Source organism: Oncorhynchus gorbuscha, linkage group LG19 (assembly GCF_021184085.1).
Source record: "Oncorhynchus gorbuscha isolate QuinsamMale2020 ecotype Even-year linkage group LG19, OgorEven_v1.0, whole genome shotgun sequence".
In the NCBI taxonomy this organism is placed as follows: Eukaryota; Metazoa; Chordata; class Actinopteri; order Salmoniformes; family Salmonidae; genus Oncorhynchus; species Oncorhynchus gorbuscha.
Genome location: NC_060191.1, coordinates 38,975,549 through 38,996,694, shown reverse-complemented (window position 1 = coordinate 38,996,694; position 21,146 = coordinate 38,975,549). Strand labels below are relative to the sequence as shown.

Sequence of the window (21,146 nt, the reverse complement as noted above, 5' to 3'; positions counted from 1 at the left end):
ATATACACCTGTTCTGAAAGGCCCCAGAGTCTGCAACACCACCAAGCAAGTGACCCCATGAAGACCAATTAGCGTGCCAAACAGGTCAGGGACAAAGTTGTAGAGAAGTACAGATCAGGGTTGGGTTATAAAAAAATATCAGAAACTTTGAACATCCCACTGAGCGCTATTAAATCCACTCGAGTGGTTTAAGGGGAAACATTTAAATGTCTTGGAATGGCGTAGTCAAAGGCCAGACCTCAATCCAATTGAGAATCTGTGGTATGACTTAAAGAGTGCTGTACTCCAGCAGAACCCATCCAACTTGAAGGAGATGGAGCAGTTTTGCCTTGAAAAATCCCAGTGGCTAGATGTTCCAAGCTTGTAAAGACATACCCCAAGAGACTTGCAGCTGTAATTGCTGCAAAAGGTGGCTCTACAAAGTATTGACTGGGGGGGGGTGAATAGTTATGCACGCTCAAGTTTTCCGTTTTTTTTGTCATATTACTTGTTTGTTTCACAATAAAACATATTTTGCTTCTTCAAAGTGGTAGGCATGTTCTGTTAATCAAATGATACAAGCCCCCCAAAAATACATTTTAATTCCAGATTTTAAGGCAACAAAATAGTAAAAATGCCAAGGGGGGTGAATACTTTCGCAAGCCACTGTAGGTGAGTAGTCTCCATACACACTAGGTAAACAACACATTACACACAGAAGGAAAAACAGTGTTTTGAGAAGGACTGAAGTACGAAAGCTGAGAAATCAAGAATAGTCTAATCAATTTTTAAAAACTCAAACAACTTTTTGAAAAGGCATGTTTTAGTGCTGCAGTATACCAGATAATGATTGTATGAAAGAATGACATAGATTGTTTGTCCCAATGCAGAAGTGTTGCCAGCACTGATGAGCCTGGTCCTCTGCATTATGAAAGGCAGATTAAAGAGAACAAGTGCAAAAAGTTGAACGAAGTGCCTCTTTTAATCAGGCTCCATTCGAATGTGTTTTTTGTTAGCCAAATAGACTGGACATTAGAGGAATCACTCAAGTATTGACTGTGTACATCAGATACATCGACTGAGTGTACAAAACATTAGACACACCTTCCTAATACTGAGTTGCAACCCCTTTTGCTCTCAGAACAGCCTCAATTAGTCGGGCATGGACTCTATAAGGTATCGAAAGCATTCCACAGGGCTGCTGGCCCATGTTGACTCCAATGCTTCCCACAGATGTGTCAAGTTGGCTGGATGTCCTTTGGATGGTGGACCATTCTTGATGTGCCTGGCACCTACTACCATACCCCGTTCAAAGGCACTTACATCTTTTGTATTGCCCATTCACCCTCTGAATGGCACACATACACAATCCATGTCTCAATTGTCTCAAGGCTTAAAAGTCCTTCTTTAAAATGTCTCCTCCCCTTCATTTACACCGATTAAAGTGGATTTAAGAAGTGGCATCAATAAGGGATCATAGCTTTCACCTGGTCAGTCTATGTCATGAAAAGAGTAGGTGTTCATAATGTCTTGTACACTCCGTTTACAACATGCTTAATGATAAAATCAGTCTCCTATTTTACATGTCAACTATAATCTACAGCTGTCCTAGGTCTGATGAACAGATCTCAGGTGGAGGGGGGGATGGGAAAGTGAAGAGGAAAACAGAGTGTGATGAGAAGGAAAGTATTCCCAGCAGAACTCCTGCCCGTCAGTCCATTAACATGTGACCCTCAGGTGAGGTCAGATATATTCCCAGCAGAACTCCTGCCCGTCAGTCCATTAATATGTGACCCTCAGTTGAGGTCAGATATATTCCCAGCAGAACTCCTGCCCGTCAGTCCATTAATATGTGACCCTCAGGTGAGGTCAGATATATTCCCAGCAGAACTCCTGCCCGTCAGTCCATTAATATGTGACCCTCAGTTGAGGTCAGATATATTTCCAGCAGAACTCCTGCCCGTCAGTCCATTAATATGTGACCCTCAGTTGAGGTCAGATATATTCCCAGCAGAACTCCTGCCCGTCAGTCCATTAACATGTGACCCTCAGTTGAGGTCAGATATATTCCCAGCAGAACTCCTGCCCGTCAGTCCATTAATATTTGACACTCAGGTAAGGTCAGACATATTCCCAGTTTGGGATCATCATGATACAAATGTCATACTTGTTTTCTATTTCTCACAATGCAATATACATACAGTCAGCGGATCAGCTATGATCTCCTATCTCAAATATCTAATGTAGTTTCATCTGAGTTTCAGTGGAAGCAGCCTCTGTATGCACACGTCTTGTCCTCCAGGGGGTGCTAAAGGAGCTGCTCTTGCGTCACCCTGTAACCGGTGAGGAGAGAACAGGAGAGTCTGGACAGCATAAGCACACAGTTGTCTGAGCTGTATGACTGCTTTATTGTACGTTGAATCCTAACTGAAGGGTTGGCACTGTCTTCAACAATCCTGACAGTCATATTCATCCAATAACAGAGAGGTAAACACCAACCAATGGAGGCAATGGTGTGTCCATCCAAGAAGATATGTCGCTTTGACCTGCCAATGGACTTCAGACAGCTGGAGAATGGGTTGGATGGATATGCCCCAGATCAATTCAGAATGTGAGATCTATCTTTCATTCATTTGGTGGAAGTGCGAGGACTTCGGAGGTCCTTCTCTTGTGCCTTTCTGTGTGTCCCAGCCAGGCCTCTCTCCACAGGGCTATATCTCCGCAGGTTTCTGTCAAGTGTGTAAGCGAAGAAGCAACCTCTACAGGAGACTCTTTGAGAAGGACAGGGATGGACTGCTTTCTCTCAAGGTAAATCCAAATCAAATGGCATCATGTAACGTGGCTCCCCCCACCACAGTGGATGGCCTGAGAGGAACCCTTACCAGCAGTCACCGACCCAGCAGAAACAATTGTTAGACTGACTAGTTTAAGGATGAAATGTGAGAATCTAAATCCTTTTCAAGTGTATAATCCTGTTACAAAATAGTTGTGGACAATTCTATATTGAATCACAATTTACAGACCACGTACAATGGGCTGTGTCTGTATTGCAGGAAATGTAACGTGGCACATGTGACCTGTACATGGCAGATGTCACCTCCAGTGGCTGATGGTATTGATTGAAAGCAGATGCAAAAATCACACGTTGACTGTGTGTCATTCTGCGCAACATGTGCCCCGTCTGAAAGATTATTTCACTCTGCGTTAGTTTAAGTCAGTCTTGTGTTTGACACATGATAACCAACTGTCAGATGACAAAATAAACACTTTCACATAAAAGAAACAATCAAGAAAAGACCAGCAAATATACTTATATTTTTGAAAGTTATCACTATTAACAGATTTAAATCAACACTTCAAATGAACACTGTTTAAATGAACGCTTGAATTATCAACACTGGAAATACAACTGAAAGTTTGTTCGGAAAGACGACATGGAGGAATATTGTGAAAAGGACCGTTTAGAAGAGGCAGACATTTCACCTCCAACGACTAGACTGTTGTTAATGATTTCAAGACGTACATGTGTTCGAACAAAACCGAGACCAGCACCTCAAAGGGATGTACTAGGCCCAGCAATCTCACGTACCAGACTTGATAGGGCTTTCTTTATAGACACTGTGGCTGTTCATACTGGGGGCCCTGTAACCTAGTTAGGGTCTTACAGTCACCTGTCATCGGTGTCACGGTGACAATTCATGCGTTTTTAGGCTTATTTGTCCCCTTTCAATTTAATAAACGTGTCAAAGCCAACATTCTTGTAATGTGGGCCTGCATACAGTACAGTGTGTTCGGAAAGTATTCAGACCCCTTGACTTTCCACATCTTGTTACGTTACAGCCTTATTCTAAAATGGATTAAATAGTCCCCCCCCCTTAATCTATCTACACACAATACCCCATAATAACAAAGCAAACACAATTTAAGAAATTCTTCACATTTATAAAAAATACAAAACTGAAGTCAGTACTCAGTACTTTGTTGAAGCACCCTTGGCAGATACTACAGCCTTGAGTCTTCTTGGGTATGACGCTACAAGCGTGGCACACCTGCATTTTGGGAGTTTCTCCCATTCTTCACTGTAGATCCTCTCAAGCTCTGTCAGGATGGATGGGGTGCATCGCTGCACAGCTATTTTCAGGTCTCTCCAGAGATGTTAGATCGGATTCAAGTCCGGGCTCTGGCTGGGCCACTCAAGGACATTCAGAGACTTGTCCTGAAGCTACTTCTGTGTTGTCTTGGCTGTGTGCTTAGGGTTGTTGTCCTGTTGGAAGATGAACCTTCGCCCCAGTCGGAGGTCCTGAGCAGGTTTTCATTAAGGATCTGTCTACACTTTGCTCCGTTCATCCCTGTTGCTGAAAAACATCCCCGCATCATGATGCTGCCACCACCATGCTTCACTGTAGGGATGGTGCAAGGTTTCCTCCAGACATGATGCTTGGCATTCATCAATGTAACTCTGTGTCACACTGCTTTGCTTTATCTTGGTCAGGTCGCAGTTGTAAATGACTTGTTCTCAACTGGCCAACCTAAAGGTAGAAAAATGAAATGTAAAAAAATTCAGGCAATGGGTTCAATCTTGTTCTCATGGTCTGAGTCTTTAGGTGCCTTCCGTCTGGCCACTCTACCATAAAGGCCTCGACACAATCCTGTCTCGGTGCTCTACAGACAATTCCTTTGACCTCGTGGCTTGGTTTTTACTCCGACACACGCACTGTCAACTGTGGGACCTTATATAGACAGGTGTGTGCCTTTCCAAATCATGTCCAATCAGTTCAATTTACCACAGGTGTAAATATGCTATTTCTGTTCGTTTATTTTATTTTATACATTTGCAAAAATGTCTTGAAACCCGTTTTCTTTGTCATTATGGGGTATTGTGTGTAGATTGATGAGGAAAATGTATTTAATCAATTTCAGAATAAGGCTGTAAGGTAACAAAATGTGGAAAAGAATCAAGAGGTCTAAATACAAATGCACTGCATTAACCTGCCATACCTGCTTAACTGGTATACAAGTATAACACGATGTATATGACAACTGCTAGCAAATCAATGCAATCCATCATTACAAAATGTTTTACCTTTCAATAGAAAGCTCTGATGAGAGATTTGGTGTAGGGGGCCAACCAACCATGAGCCCTGTGGGTGGTGAGTAGACTAGGGATTTATCTCCAACCTTCCACCAGTGTTTCTCAAATGACAGGGACTTAACATGGCCCACCGTAAATAAATGGGCATACAGCCAAAAGACAAGCTTCCATTTTGTGAGTCATTTTCTAACTACATTTTTTTTTTAAACTCAATACCAATGGCTTTACTCCAATGCTTTTTGAAAAGCCAAAAAAAAAATCAAGAAGCATGAATTCATCGTTTGATGTAGTCAACACCAACAGACATTTTGGTATGTTTAATTTAGATTGTTTAATGTTAATTCCATGCTGTGTTTCAGTAAGAACAATACAGATTGTGGCTCCAGTCAGATATCCAGTAGTACAAATTAGCTGTAAGTTACACATAATGAAGCTAAAAGAAAAGGAAAACATTGAGCTATATAAAAGGAGGGGAAAGAGGCAGAAAATTAATGAACTCATGCAGGCTTGAAATCATCTATTTAGAACCCTGTCATCTTGCAACAGAAGCCAGTCGAGAACTGTCTGTTAACGCAACGCTTCCTCTGATTTTTACGGCTACCAGCCCTCATCTGAAATCAGCAAGTATTTGCAATACAGTATTTAGCACAACATACAATCCAAAACATCACAATAGAATCACTATGGTGTAAAAGTTAAGCATTTTGCTCCACGTGGATATCAAGAATTTTGCCAACTTCCTCTGATAAACTAGGTTCACGAAAGAGGACTTTGTTTAGACTTGCCCTTAAAAAGGATTAATGATTTGAATCTCTCACTAACAGAAATATTACAGCTCCCACAACTAATAGACATATCAGTAATAAAAGTTAATTTCTGTAATTACATTAAGAAAAAAAAAATCTCAAAATACATCCAGCAACTGATAAAATATTGAGGAAAGACCAAAAACAAGACAAAATTAAAACAATAATGAAAACAAAGATTTTTTTCAGAACTGCATGTACCAAGAAAAATAAAATAAACCAGGGACTCTTTGCCTTTCCAAAATTGTATTTATTGTCTCAATTAAGTGGTATTTATATTTGAATTGAATTAAAGGGCAAAAAAAAAAAAAAAAAAAAAAAGAATAACAATGACTGATTATTTCTAAGACCATGTGGCCAGAGAGCTGCTGAGAGCCGCGGTCACTTGGGCGTGGCGGCCACAGTTTTTTGTGTGTGGGGGTGGGGTCTCAGGTTGGCTGTAATGTCTCACTGGGGCTCATCCTCCACATCTTGCAGCGCCTCTTTGTTCTGTTCTTCACCTGCTTGAAAACAAGAGAAATGGACGGTGAGGGCTGGGCTTTCAGGTTATGTACACCAGAGACAATCCTCTGTCTAGGTGATCAGACTCAGTGGCCAAACATCAAACATATTGAGATGCTGTGGAAGTATTGCATTACTCCTGTGCAAGTTTTAACCTACAATCTCCAAAGTTACAGGTGGACAGGCCAAAGTGAGCCCAGCAGTGGTTTCATTCAGTGTGTCAAACATCTTAGCACATGCAGTGAAACGTCAACCACCATTTACAACCTTGTAGGCCATATCAAAAGAACTACTGCAGCGCTTCAATCAAATAAAAGACAACTCTTATAGTAATTAAATAGCTATAAAATGAAACGTCCTATATAGGCCCTACTTGACGACAACCTGACAGATGACTTCCGTTTACAAATGAGAAGCGTTTGATTTGTCAATTTCCCCATAGCCTACTCATTCCATGATTTATAAGCCATCTAGCGAACACCGTGACATCCAATCTTTAAATCCCTCGACAGATCTGCCCAAGACTCACCTGCACCCCAGTATTCTATTCCAACACAAGCCACTCTATTGTACTGGCATTCCGTCGTTAGTGAGACAGTTGTCTAGTTGTGTCATGCTACAGGACGCCAGGCAGACAGAATGACAGAGCAGAGCGATTATGGGACTGGATGTAGATGTATGTCACCCAGTCAAAGACAGACAGGATATCCCACACAGCCTCAACAGTTGGTGCCACGCTGTTAAGTCCTCCAGTCTCCACAATACACGGCTCTGACAATAGCTACGGAGATCAAGCACTGTACGTCAACGGATCAGGCAGGCGACTACAGAGCGCCAGACTCTACACACAAACCCATGTTTTAACTTGGTGAGACACCTCGCAGCCCCACAGAGAAAGATAGTTACCGTGTTACCTACAGAGCTGTCCTTTACTGGACCTAAAATGGTTCCAGCTGAAAGACTATACTCGCTCACCAGTATAAAAAACAAAACAATAAATCGGTCAGCTGTCCAAGACATGTGGAAATCATAAGAAAAAGACAATTCGCTCCAGGTTACCTTCAAACTAAATGCATTACTGATACACCGGGCCTAAAAAAAAAATCACTATGTAGAAAGACAGATTCATAAGACACGCAGTGTGTGAACATACAACTTTCCCGGTGACACAAACCAAATGGGTGAGAGGCATTGCAGTGAGTTAGTAGTGACGGGGGACAGAACAAACGATTCAAACCAAGGGAAGGGCAGAAAACACTTACAAAGTACAGATTATGGGAAATGAACAGCTGTTTTGCTCCTTTAGGACTCTACACAGATAGAAGGAGAGAGGAGAGATGAGTTGTGGACGTTAAGATGAAGGTTAAAGAGGCTACAGCACTAGAGGGCAGAGAGGGGACCACTAAGCAATGCAGAAGGAAGTGAAAGGTTGAAAGGCACAACGTTGGGTTAGAGACGTTAAGAGTGTGTGTAATGATCCACGTCAGCAACTCTGAAAAGAGCCGAATTACCAACAGCACACACCTATAGGAAACACAGTGCTACTCTTTTCTGGTAGGATAGCATCTGTTCACAAACGTTGTAATGGGCATACAAAAAAATAAATAGCAGAGGCAAACTGCTGTAATATTGTAAATATACCGCAGACTGGAAGAAATGAAGGAATTGAACATTTCCCCTCAAACAGCAATTTCCCCATTAATAACATTACCAACTTCCTCCATGCATTGGAAAAATCCAGGTGGGTGAGCTCTCACTCACGCTTACCATCTCCCTGCATGTCTGAAGTCCATAGTGTCAGGTTGTCACGTAACAACTGCATGATTAGTGTGGAGTCCTTGTAGCTTTCTTCGCTCAGCGTGTCCAGCTCTGCGATGGCATCATCGAACGCAGCCTTCGCCAACCTGCAGTACAAAACACTGGTCTTATGTCGCACTCGTGTCAAGGAAATAAGTCACCTTACTGAATCGTTTGAGCACACATGATCAAGCTCTAAATTAGAAGTCTATCGAGGAGAGCGGTGCGAGGTACTTGCCTGCACGCGCGGTCGGGTGAATTGAGGATTTCATAGTAAAATACGGAGAAGTTAAGAGCGAGGCCTAGGCGAATGGGGTGTGTCGGTGGCAGTTCGATCATGGCGATGTCGCTAGCAGCTTTGTAGGCGACCAAACTGTTCTCCGCAGCCTCCTTCCGGTCGTTCCCGGTAGCAAACTCAGCCAGATACCTGTGGTAATCGCCTTTCCTGAGGGAAGAGCAAGACAGAGAAGAATCAGTGGGCCAACATGGTGTAAAAGACACAAAAGGCTCCGTGAAAACATGTGAAAAACAACCATGTTCCCAACTCAGGGCCGTGACAACCTAAAGCATCTAGGGGATGGGTCCGATTCAATGATCAACGAATGGAGTAAATGTTAGAAAAGCAGGAATTCCTGATTTTGCAGGAAGAACCACAAATCCCTGTTCTATGCTTTATTCTAGAGCCATTAGAGTTGTGGAATACGGTTTTAATCTGGTTGTTTAAAAAACTGCAATAATCATCTATCAAGCATCTATTCCCAAACAACAAATCGACAACAAAAGCAGAGGCCCGTACATTTTGTAGTAGAAGACCTTGGACTCTCCCGTGTTAGCAGCTGGAATAAGGTGCTTGTCCAGTACATCAAGAATGTCATTACAGATCGACTTCAGCTCGTTCTCAACCTGCAGGAGAGAGAAAAAAAGTAACTCAATGAATGACCAGCCACTGACACAATGTTTAGTTAGGCACAACACACAGCAATACACAAATGGTATCATCCAGGTGAATTAGCCTAAATGATTTTATAATGTTCAACATTTTCTCCAGTGGAAATGCTACCATATTGCTTTAAGAGGGCTGCAGCTCAAATGCCTCTCTCATCATGTCAGATCTCTCTCGCACTACACTAATGCACTCAGAATGACTCATCCTTCTGGGCTTACTCACCGTTTGCCTGTATTCCCGGATCATTTTCAATTTGTCTTCTCCGCCCTTGTTTTCTTCCCTTTGTTCAATACTGCTGATTATCCTCCATGATGCTCTCCTCGCCCCAATTACATTTTTGTAGGCCACTGATAGTAGGTTCCGCTCCTCGACTGTTAGTTCCACATCCAACCCGGCCACTCTCTTCATGGACTCCACCATTTCTGTGGGGAGCAGAGAGGAAGTCATAAGTCATTGGTGCTGAAAGAGATCAGATCCAATGTAAAACTAGGGGACAACATTTGAGGACTTCACATTACAGACCTTTCTTATGCTGAAGTTACAGATGATAATTTCTGTATTCACAAAGAATCTCAGTGTAGGTGTGCTAATCAATTGTGCCTAATCGACCATCATTAATATGATTATAAGGACAGGTGAGACCTGATCCTAGCTCGGCATGCCTACTCTGATGTGCTTTATGAACACAGGTTCTGGATAATACTATCTTGGGAGTTAGCATCTGATGCAAAATGTAGGCTTACCCAGTTACAAGGTACATAATCATACCTTTAAGAAACCGGTAGTTACGTCAATGTCAAGAATGAAAGCCGCACGTCTGAAGAATCGCGTTTGATTTGGGGGTGAAATGAAGCTGGTTTTTATTTCGGGGCAAATCAAAGTTGCATGTGGCCAGGGTTCCGTAATCTGACCGACATGATCATGCCTTGTAATCACACATCTAAAAACAGCTTCATGCCAATTGACAGACATGTTCTCTCACTAACTGAACTACGTCAAAATTGCTTATCATTGGGGCGTCGGTTTTATTTAAGGTCAGCCGTCGATTCGTCACACCCAGATAGCAGGCTATAACGTTGGACCACGAGAATGTTCGCTAACGTGGGTATTTGGCTGGCCAACAGATGTACATAGTGATCTCATGTTATATTATAGCTAGTAATGTAGCATAAACTTAAATTGGCTGACATTGTTCGGGAAAAGTAATCCCCACATAGGTCCAGTAGCACAGCTAACGTTAGTTTGCTAACGCGCTAGTTAGCTAACGCGCTAGTTAGCTAGCCCCCCCCCACTTGCTTACTAGCTACCTAGCTCTCGCACCATCGATAATCCGCCATTTTGTATTCTCTTTAAATTATCCATATCTTTGAACAAATCTGGACAGTTGAGTAGCTATCGTATTGGCTAATTAATGCTAGTAACACGGCTCCATAGTTAAGCCAATGAGTTAGCTCAGGCTAACTAGCTAGCTAACGTTAGCGCACTGACATCACCATCCTCGCCCCTGCAAGAGGGAGGAGGGTTGAGTGCAAGTGTTAGCTATGTTGGAAGCTACTACCGTTAGCTAGCTGGGGGGAGACAACGGCAAACATGTCCCTCCATCGAATAATACAATTGTATATCTTACCGTCATATCTTTCCGCCTGCTCGGCGAGTTTTGCCTGATATACTAGATCGTCCCGGTCGCCCATTTTGTTGCGAGTGGCGAAGTTTAGTTTAAACTGACAAATTGGTAAAAATGCTCGACAGTTGCTGCTACTAGGTCAATCTGTCGGCGGGTCCTGTGAAATCAACGGATAGATCAGTGGCGTTTCCACCCCACCGGTTGTCCTGGAGTAAAAAAAATGGCGAAAATCTCAATCCGGGAACCTATCACCCCCCTCTGAGGATCACCCCTTCCTCATAAAACCCCCTCCCATTCTTGCACGGCATGGCAACCAGTGTCTCGGGATTCCAAACATTTACACCCACATTATTATTATCATGGTGAGCATTATCACACACACACACACACACACACACACAAAAAATGTAAGCTGATAAGGCTTTCTGAATATTCTTATCAAGAACATCTTTACAATTTACAATGGTATGGAATCAGCTTGATTCTTTTTTGGTATTTGCAGTGGTATTGTTAACAAACACGCCCCCATGAAGAAAATTAGAATTAAAAACAGGTTCAGCCCCTGGTTTGACAGTGATCTTACAATAGTTACTCCAACTCAAGAATTGCATTTGGCAAAAGGCTCGGCACACACATACTCAAGCTGACTGGCTATCGTTCAGGCAAATGAGAAATAAGTGCACTCAGGCTATCCGGAAGGCCAAAGTTAGTTACTTTAAGGTGCAGGTCTCTCTCTCTCTGTGGGTCTAACCCCAAGAAGTTCTGGAAAGCAGTTAAAGACCCGGAGAATAAACTCTCCTCACAGCTGCCCATGTCTCTTAATGTTGATGATGTGGTTGTTACTGACAAGAAGTACATGGCTGAGCTCTTTAATACCACTGCATTAAGTCAGGATTCCTATTTGACTCTGCCTCTTTGCACGTCCAACATTTCCTCATCTTCCACCCCTTCTAATGCGACTATCCCCGATGCTTCTCCTTTTCCCCCTGCACCGCTACAAAGTTACTCCCTGCAGGCAGTCACTGAGTCCGAAGCGCTAACGGAGCTCCTTAAACTTGACCCCCAAAAAAAACATCTGGGTCAGATAGTTTAGACCCTTGCTTCTTTAAGGTTGCTGCCCCTATCATCGCCAAGCTTATCTCCAACCTTTTTAACCTGTCGCTCCTGTCTGGGGAGGTTCCCATTGCTTGGGAGGCAGCCACAGTTCGTCCTTTATTTAAAGGGGAGATCAAGATGACCCTAACTCTTATATGGCTATTTCTATTTTGCCCCGTTAATCAAAAGTGTTGGAAAAACATGTCAATAATCAACTGACCTACTTTCTTGATGTCTATAGTATTCTCTCAGGTGTGCAATCTGGTTTCTGCTCAGGTTATGGATGTGTCACTGCAACCTTAAAGGTCCTCAATGATGTCACCATTGCCCTGGATTCTAAGCAATATTGTGCTGCTATTTTTATTGACTTGGCCAAAGCTTTTGATACGGTAGACCATTCCATTCTTGTGGGCCGGCTAAGGAGTATTGGTGTCTCTGAGGGGTCTTTGGCCAGGTTTGCTAACTACCTCTCTTAAAGAGTGCAGTGTATAAAGTCAGAAAATCTGCTGCCTCGGCAACTGCCTGTCACCAAGGGAATTACACCTAGGCTCAATCCTAGACCCCAAGCTCTTCTCAATTTATATCAACATAGCTCAGACAGCAGGAACTCACTCATCCATTTATATGCAGATGATAGTCTTATACTCAGCTGATCCCTCCCTGGATTTCAAGTTAAATGCTCTACAAACCTTTCTTAGTGTCCAAAAAGCTTTCTCTACCCTTAACCTGGTTCTGAACACCTCCAAAACAAAGGTCATGTGGTTTGGTAAGAATGCCCCTCTTTACTACCTCTGAGGGTTTAGAGCCTAAGGAAGTCACCTCATACAAGTACTTGGGAGTATGGCTAGAAGGTCCTTCTCTCAGCACATATCAAAGCTGCAGGCTATGGTTAAATCTAGACTTGGCTTCCTCTATTGTAATCTCTCCTCTTTCACCCCAGCTGCCAAACTAACCCTGATTCAGATGACCATCCTACCCACGCTAGATTACAGAATCATCATTTATAGATTGTCAGGTAAGGGTGCTCTCGAGCGGCTAAATGTTCTTTACCATTCGGTCATCAAATTTGCCACCAAAGCTCCTTATAGGACACATCACTGCACTCTATTCTCCTCTGTAAACTGGTCATCTCTGTATACCCGTTGCAAGACACTGGTTGATGCTTATTTATAAAACCCTCTTAGGCCTCACTCCCCCCCTATCTGAGATGCCTACTGCAGCCCTCATCCTCAACAAACACCCGTTCTGCCAGTCACATTCTGTTAAAGGTCCCCAAAGCACACACATCCCTGGGTCGTTCCAACAAAAACACTCAAACTGGACAGTTTCTCAATCGCTTCATTCAAAGACTCAATCATGGACACTTACTGACAGTTGTGGCAGCTTTGTGTGATGTATTGTCTCTACCTTCTTGACCTTTGTGCTGTTGATTGTGCCCAATAATGTTTGTACCATGCTTTGTGCTGCTACCATGTTATGTTGCTACCATGCTTTGTCATGTGTTGCTGCCTTGCTTTGTTGTCGCCTTAGGTCTCTCTTTATGTAGTGTTTGTTGACTCGTTGTGATGTGTTTTGTCCTATATTTCTTAATCCCAGGCCCCTGTCCCCACAGGAGGCCTTTTGGTAGGTCGTCATTGTAAATAAGATTTTATTCTTAACTGACTTGCCTAGTTAAATAAAAAATAAATAAAACACGTGAAACAGGCTGGCTGTGACATCTTTAACAAGTCTGGGACCAAGTTTTAGTAGAAAGGCCTGTAATAATAATAATAATGTTAATCAGCTGTCTGGATATTTAAATACAAATAAACACACGAGTAGGGCAACTGGCTTTTTGTAAGTCTGTTATGCATGACAAGTGAGCCAAATTATGAAAAAAGGCAGTGCAATTTGATCTCATCAATTTATGACAATCAACAAGATTGCTAGGGTACAGTATTTTCATTTGCCAAACCTTTGACTTTATTTACTATGTATATCTTAACACATTACATGCTACAGAAAATAAAAAAAGGTCATTTCAATTGTCTTAAAAGAATATATAGTGTTATAATACAATGGCACATTTTGATATCACAATTTCCATTCGCGGTTGCCAACCAAGCCCCATTATGAAAGGTAATGACTTACACAGGGTTACAAAAATACAATACTTTAGAATATTTATAGGCATTAAAATAAGAGCAGATTACATAAGCAACAGGCATGCACTGAGAAAATGAATGGAAAACGCAGACATGATTGAACAGATGTTAATACTGGAGTAGCTGATTACAAAAGGAACTAAAACTGTAATCACTTACATTACCAGCACAAATATTGTAACCATCTTACAAATAGTCTTGAAAAACTAGATTGCTTCTGGGATTACTTTGAAATTCAGAAAGGGTTTTGGAGGAAAAAAAAAACAAAAAAAGACAGCTTTCTGTTTTCTCAATGACATTAAAATCAGCATTGAAAAAAGGCGCAAGTTTACGGTTGTTCCACCTGAGTGAGTTTGACCACAAGTCAGAGACCATTATGACGACACACCAAATGCATTCGATGGTTCCTTTTTATCTGCTTCTAAATGCTTATAAATGGGAAAGTACTCAAAAAGTAACTGAAAGTAATCAGATCATGTTACTGAGTTTGAGTCATCCAAAAGATATTACTGACTACAATTTGACAGGTAACTAGTAACATCTAGAAAGTAACCTACCCAACCCTGCCCATAAACAGATTGTGACATTAATTGGCAAAACAACAATTACACAGAGAAATGGTACAAGTTTGTGGGCAATGGGAAAACCCCTTTTGTTTGCGGACAATCCAATCGTTAAAAGGTTATATATTCTATTCATCTGGACTATGCAACATCAACTACCCAGAACCTACATCTAAGGCCAGCACCCAGTGTATTTTTGACGAGGTACTACATCATTGGAGTTTAACTCATATTACCATAATAATTTCTGTACACTTCACACCCTGATAATGCTTTTAGATTTTTCACAGCTGCTTTTTGGGGGGCTAAATTACCTTCATTATATATTTTGAAGAGCCACAGACAATGAACACAGCAGAATTGGCACAATAAAGGCAATAAAAGGGAGGGGTCAGACTTGATAAGTAATTGTAAAAAAAAAAAAAAAATAAAATAGCTTGAAGTGCATTCTGAAAAAAAAAAACACAATTCACCTATAGCAACCTCAACACAGACTACTGTATTGATCAACACGGGCTAAGGCTCAGAGGCAGTCTAGCACTTAGGTTATCCCAGAACCTCTATGCCTAATGCTGTTGCAGTGCACCCTAGTGGCCAGTTCTACAGAGGACAAGGTCATCCCCTTCTCAATTCACCACCTCCTAAATCTGTGGGAAAGCACTCTGTGAGGTGAAGTTATCCAAGTGAATGTCAGGGGCACATTCAGTGGGGTGCAAAGTGTAAGAACGGTCAGATATAGGTTTAATTCATAGTGGACCAGAGATACTCATCTGCTGTGCACAGTAAACTCCTTTACATCTAACATTTGTGATGCTGTGCCAGGGTGCAAACGTTGTCCTATTTCTACATAGAGACGGAAAGATTGTCATGTGTCAACAGGTGGAATTAACTGTGATCTCTTATCAACAGAGAACACCTACTCAAAAGTTGACAATCTTAACAATAGTATGGTGGTTTGTGGATACACGCAAATTAAGTGGTTTTTTTTGCTTGCTCTATTACACTAATTAATACGGACAGACATCAATTCTCAAAATATAGTGGATGACTGGAATCTAGAACAGAAAAGTGAGAACAGTCCGTGTCAATGACCTGCCTTGACCTCGTAACCAACGTGTACAGGAGGACAAGTAGATGCTACCGTAATCAGTTTTGAATCTTGCAACGGAGAAAGCAAAGTCATACTAATATTGAGCATTAACGCATATGAAAATGTTGTTTTAACAGTCTATCTTTGGCTATGGTATTATATGGTATGGCAGAACATATGCGCGACCCTGGCTGATCATACACAAATAGGCATCTCCACTGTCAAGAACAAGGTGAAAAGTTAACCGTGTAAAAAATATATGTATAAAAAAAAACATGTTGTTTCAGTGATTCGGAGTGGGAGTGGAGCAGACAAGCAATGTTGGACAGACAAACAAATAACAAGAGATTTAGCGCAGACAACATAGCTGACACATTTGATCAGATCTCTGCAAAAGTGGTGGACTGGCAATGTTACTTTTCAAAAAAACAACGCAGAAAAAAAAACATGATTTTAGCATGTCATGGTCATCAACAATTTCATAATGATATGTTCTTTTTTTCTTTCTTACAAAAGACTACTAGTTACTTGGTCGTGGATTTGTAGAGAGGATGATAGTTTTGGGTACAATGTAGTGCTAACCTAACGGCTCTCCTTGACAGTCAGAGAAAGTGTTTCTCCGTGGGTCTCTGTGTACGATTCCAGTCCAAGAGAGCATTTCTACCTTGCTTTCCCTCTCCCTGAATAGCTGTCCACACACTCCCCCTCTTCCTCTTGGTAACACATAGTCACTGTCCTCATCCCCATCAGATAAGGCCTGAGTCTTTCTTTAGAAGGGGTATATGTGGGTGTTTTGATAGAGCTGGCCATGGTGCTGAAGTGGTATAAATACTGGTGTTGTGAGTGAAGATGACACAGCGTAATGATTATCTTAACGGGACCAACTGAGGAACAGGAAGTGGCCATGAGGAGGTTGCTGATTGGCACAGGGGCGATGGTGGCAGGAGAGGGAGTGAGTGTGTGTATTTAAGGGCAGGGTAAGGGATGGGAGGAGCCCAAGGAGCCCAGTGTCCACTCTCAGCTCACCTCGTCCTCTGGGTTATTATGGTCCAGCAGCTTAACGTGGGTGAAGGGGAAGTGGCCGCGCTTGCCCTTGCACTCGCCCTCCCACTGGCCGTTCACGTTGATCTTTGTCACCTTCACCATGTCGCCCACCTGTTGGAGGAGAAGGACTCGTCAAACAGACAGACCTGGGTCATGTTCATTACGGCACGCAACGGGAAAACACTTCAAAACAATTTAACGAAACACAAAAATGGGCCTTTCTGACTAGACGAGTCCAGGGAGACGCTCGCCGTTTCCGTCCACTTGGTGCCCAACGAACACAGTGTTCACCCTGTAATGACCTTGTTGCAGTAGTTGCAGCAAGATCGCCATTTGTGAAACTTTGTATCGCAGCAGTTCATTTTGCCTCGCAAACACAAACCAGTACTGCAGAGGTCCATTTGCTGGTTCACCCTGTCGGCCTCTTCATTACATTCTTCTCAAGAAAGTGAAGTACTCTCATCGACTAAGATGTGACCAGGAAGTGTGTGCGGGGGGCTAATCAATAAACCTATATACCTCCTGAGTCATACCAATGGCAAACACCTTCATGGAGGGTAAATATCTTGTTGGTGATTATCGGAGCACAGACTCTCGGGTGAATAGAAAATCTAAACTCTCTGGGACCCAAAAGTATATAAAAGTTCAGCAAAAAGTCTTTGACATTACTTTTTGTATTTCAAAAGACAAGAGGCAAAACAGACTACTTCCACCCGGTAGCTGATTCCGTCAAGACAGAAAGTGAACATCATGCATCTGTTTCACTGTCCCTTCTTCCCTCTCTCCAAGCAGGTAAAGAAAGAGAGAGGGGAGCAGCTGAGACTGCTGGCTTGTTGCCCAGAGGCCGCTCTGGCTCAGAGTAATGTCATTAGAGAAATTCAAGGAAATGTTCCTCTACACAAAGTATTTCCTTCCCACAACGATCTCCACTTTGGAAGCCCTCTTTCCCCTTCCGGACAGTTCGTTAAGACAGCCAGGGAGGGAGCCTCTGGCAGCTTTCTCTAATGAACTTCAGAGCAGTTGGCTATTGATTTCACTGACTGACCACCACTCCCCATAGACTGGTTCGTATTCATTAGGGCACGCCCGTAGCAAAACGTTTTACAATGGAAAAATAAAACAAGCATTTGAAAGTGCCTCCCGGTTTTAGTCTGTCTTCTTCTGTTTGGTGACTAATGGACATGAACCAGACTAGCTTGTTTTAACAAGCCTAGCGACTGGGAAACAGCGGGGCATGCAACTGTTTAAGAAGCTGAGGAGGAAGTCACAGGCAACGAGTCACAGAGGCCACATACCAAGGCCTTCATTCCTTCCAGCAGTGAACGGAAATGGAAGACATAACTTGGAATGACCTACTGGGAGGGAACCTAGGGACTTCTCTAGATTATGACTTTACAGAAGGCATAATAAATAAAATAGAGATTTGATTCCCTGGCCTCAATCTTGACATAATGCCAAAGGAAATCTATGTTTTACAATATCAATAATGATTAGCCTCATTGCACTGAAGGCTGTGGTCAAAGGAAAATCCATGACAAAATGAAGAGGATCAAAGAATCTGACAGAGGGATGATGAAAAAAGGGAAAGAGGAGACGAGAGGACAGCTAGGTAGGTACCTCTAAGGCAAGGGCGGTCTTGTCGTAGGCATTGGGCACCCTCTTCTGGATGGCCCTGGCTAAGACGGGTCCGTTCTGCAGGTTGGGCAGAGGTGTGGGCTGGGCGTACTGGCTCGGGTCTAGCAGAGGAGGGCCCTGAACACTGGAGCCATCTACAGAGCCCACCCCACCGGGACCCCCTGCTCCAGGGCCCCCCGAGGTGGGAGAGGCCGGTCGGTACTTCTCCACGTAGGGCACAGGGATCATCCCGGCACGCCCCTCTAAATTCTGAGCATTCCACCACTGCTCCTCTGGCTTCTCCAGGACCCGCAGGATGTCGCCCTTTCTGAAAGGAAGGTCCTCATCGTCGTTGCCTGGGAAATCAAAGACGGCACGGACAAACTCGTCTTCCAGCCGCTGCGGCGGGCCGCCAGCACCTGCGCTGACCAAGAGAGAGTGTTTGGCCTTGTTGATGGGCTCTATCAGGGTGGTGGTGTCCAGGTAGTGGATCTTGTAGAACTCCAGCAGCGAGTGGAGGGCGTCAAACTCCTGGTCCCCTATGCGGAACTGTGGAGGCGCCTGGCCTGGGAGAGGAGGGTGGGGAAAGAGGGATGAGTAGAAAAGGAAAGAACAGAAACCATTTCACTGGCCAAAGGTATTAGGCCTTATTCATTGCCATGTGAATTACCACATTTATGGCCCATAAAAGGCAGTTGACTAGATATTTGACGTCTGGTTAATCCAAACCTCACTGTTTGGTTGATTCACGTGTAGGAAGTTAATCTAAAGTTATGTTCCAAATAAAGCCAAATCAACGTAGAGTGTCTTGCTGGATTCATCTTTTATCATTGGGTTGCATGCGGATACCCTGGGGGCTTCTTTATTCTGCAGCCCCAAAACAAAACATGTCTCTCTTACCTGCGCCAGACTGCCGGTTGTTGCTGATGCTGTTGATTATGTAATGCGAGACTTTGGAATTCTCTGAAACTGACAGCACGTAGTCGCCTGGACTTGTAATTGAGTCTCTCACCAAAAACACTCCGTGTCTCTGTCCTTGTAAAAGTGAAACTGCCTCCTGTCTACTTAATCTACCCCAGTACCAACTTGCACGGTCCTCTGCGTCAAAATTTCCGGCCATGACTCCCACTCCAAAGTCGAGGCTTCACGGGCCTTCCCTTTGCCTCCCCTTATCCTCAAACAGCATTCAACTCATACAAAAACTTTAGCGCGGAGAACACGTTTGGAAAATAGGCGACATTCGCAACTTGCTTATGCCCATCAATTTAAAATCCACAAGCCGGTCCTCGTACAAAACGTGTCTGATCGCCTGATTGAAATGATATGTCGATTATAACTTACCCAACCCAGTTGTAAAACAGTATAATTTTGAATAATACCTTGCAACTTGCCACAAGTAACTTCAAAAAATGAAATGGCGGATCCGGGGAAACAAAACTGACCCCATTAACCGGATATGACGTTTCTATAAATTACGTAGCAACGTGTCAGATGAGGGTGTCCATGTTGATAAGGTCAAACATTACTTTATTTTTGATAGGCTATAAAATAATAATAATAACAGTATACATTGTATTAATTAATCCAACCCATGGATTATATAATTTGTGGTCTATTTGATGGCCCATAAATCGAAAATATGATGTGCTTTAGGCCTGAAGGCCACTGATTTCGGCAATTATGCCCGACTACATTTATTTGTTACAGGTTTGTCAATTAAGAACAAATTCTTATTTACAATGACGACCTGTCAGGGAGCGGGCGCAGCACATATAACACAAGTAGGTAAAAAAGTATCATACAAACAACAGTCAAAATACACATAATGCACAGTCAGTAATAGGCAGCATTTAAGAGGCAGGGGGGAAACACATGCAGTTATCAGTTAAAGCTGCAATATGTAACTTTTTGGGCGACCAAACCAAATTCACCTAGAAATACGAGTTATAGATCTGGCAATCGAGTTGAAAGCAAGTCTAAGAAGCAGTAGATATGTTCTATGTGGCTATTTCTATGCTTCATGTTCTGAGGTTTTATTTTTGCATCTTTAAACAGCTGAAAATACAATATTTTTGGTTATAGAATACATATTTCACAGCGGTTTAGATGGTACAATGATTCTCTACACTATACTTGGTTGTTTTGTCACATTAACTGAAATTTGGCAAACTATTAGAATTTTAGCAACCAGGAAAAGGCAGAGCGATTTCTGCATAGTGCACATTTAAAATCTCAGACAGTTTGTTTTTAAAAGTACCAATGAACACAAAAGAGCTTAGTTTCAGTGTTTTTTGAAGGATGGTCCAGACTCTAGCTGCGGAGAATTGAAAATCAGTTTCAACAAAGATACGAGGGACTTGAGGATTGCCAGGTTTATATAATTGCTGGATTTCAGGTAGCTGTTGGTGGTGGGGAATCTTAGTTGTGAGCTGATATAAAGGGGGGTCTTGCCGAGGGGGGATTTGTATATGATTGTGAGGCAGTGGGTTTGACATCGTACATGTAGGGATGGCCAGTCAATGGATTGATACATCATAGTGATGGGTTTTGTTCAAACGGCCAGCTTCAGTAATCTGTTCTAGCACATTCTACTGGTGTTTTTTGTTGTTGTCAGGCAGCTCAGCCCCCTTTCAGAAGGTCCGAAATGTATTTTAGTTCTTATTGGTCATGGTCACGCCAATTATTATTATGTTAGCCTATCAGCAACCGAGATTCCCGGGACATTCAGTGCAAGACCCCAGCACTGACAGGGCGGGTGTCAGATATGTTCTTTCCCTATCCTGACAAGCACTGCATTTTCCCCCCTGCTACTCATCCTCCTGCATGAGGTCACATACCTTTGCTGTTCTGA

General features: G+C 42.8%; 2 protein-coding genes across 5 annotated transcripts; both read right to left on the bottom strand.

Annotated features, from left to right (window-relative positions):
- Positions 1 to 5,373: 5,373 nt before the first annotated feature.
- LOC124005576 (14-3-3 protein epsilon-like) lies at positions 5,374 to 11,037 on the bottom strand. 4 transcript variants are annotated; one of them, XM_046314973.1, is made up of 7 exons: positions 10,749 to 11,037; positions 9,344 to 9,543; positions 8,972 to 9,078; positions 8,414 to 8,620; positions 8,146 to 8,282; positions 7,641 to 7,688; positions 5,374 to 6,380 (listed from the first exon to the last, which is right to left on the bottom strand). In XM_046314973.1, exons 1-6 carry the CDS (start codon positions 10,810 to 10,812, stop codon positions 7,681 to 7,683), a joined length of 723 nt encoding a protein of 240 aa, XP_046170929.1. In that variant the 5' UTR covers positions 10,813 to 11,037; the 3' UTR covers positions 5,374 to 6,380; positions 7,641 to 7,680. The 4 variants fall into 4 exon arrangements, with proteins under 4 accessions (XP_046170929.1, XP_046170928.1, XP_046170926.1 ...); XM_046314972.1 differs by having other exon boundaries at positions 5,374 to 6,377; XM_046314970.1 differs by lacking the exon at positions 7,641 to 7,688.
- Positions 11,038 to 13,630: 2,593 nt separating this feature from the next.
- On the bottom strand, positions 13,631 to 19,720 carry LOC124005744 (adapter molecule crk-like). The gene is made up of 3 exons (XM_046315257.1): positions 19,196 to 19,720; positions 18,299 to 18,861; positions 13,631 to 16,792 (listed from the first exon to the last, which is right to left on the bottom strand). Exons 1-3 carry the CDS (start codon positions 19,413 to 19,415, stop codon positions 16,655 to 16,657), a joined length of 921 nt encoding a protein of 306 aa, XP_046171213.1. The 5' UTR covers positions 19,416 to 19,720; the 3' UTR covers positions 13,631 to 16,654.
- Between the last annotated feature and the right edge of the window lie 1,426 nt (positions 19,721 to 21,146).

Excerpts from the sequence above, each read along its gene's own strand:
- LOC124005576 (XM_046314970.1), bottom strand. The coding sequence starts at position 10,812 with ATGGGCGACCGGGACGATCTAGTATATCAGGCAAAACTCGCCGAGCAG. Across the intron at positions 9,544-10,748 it reads GCAGGCGGAAAGATATGACG|AAATGGTGGAGTCCATGAAG; the intron begins GTAAGATATACA and ends TGCTCCCCACAG. Across the intron at positions 8,283-8,413 it reads TCACCCGACCGCGCGTGCAG|GTTGGCGAAGGCTGCGTTCG; the intron begins GCAAGTACCTCG and ends TTTGTACTGCAG.
- LOC124005744 (XM_046315257.1), bottom strand. The coding sequence starts at position 19,415 with ATGGCCGGAAATTTTGACGCAGAGGACCGTGCAAGTTGGTACTGGGGT. Across the intron at positions 18,862-19,195 it reads CAACCGGCAGTCTGGCGCAG|GCCAGGCGCCTCCACAGTTC; the intron begins GTAAGAGAGACA and ends CTCCTCTCCCAG. Across the intron at positions 16,793-18,298 it reads AGACCGCCCTTGCCTTAGAG|GTGGGCGACATGGTGAAGGT; the intron begins GTACCTACCTAG and ends CTCCTCCAACAG.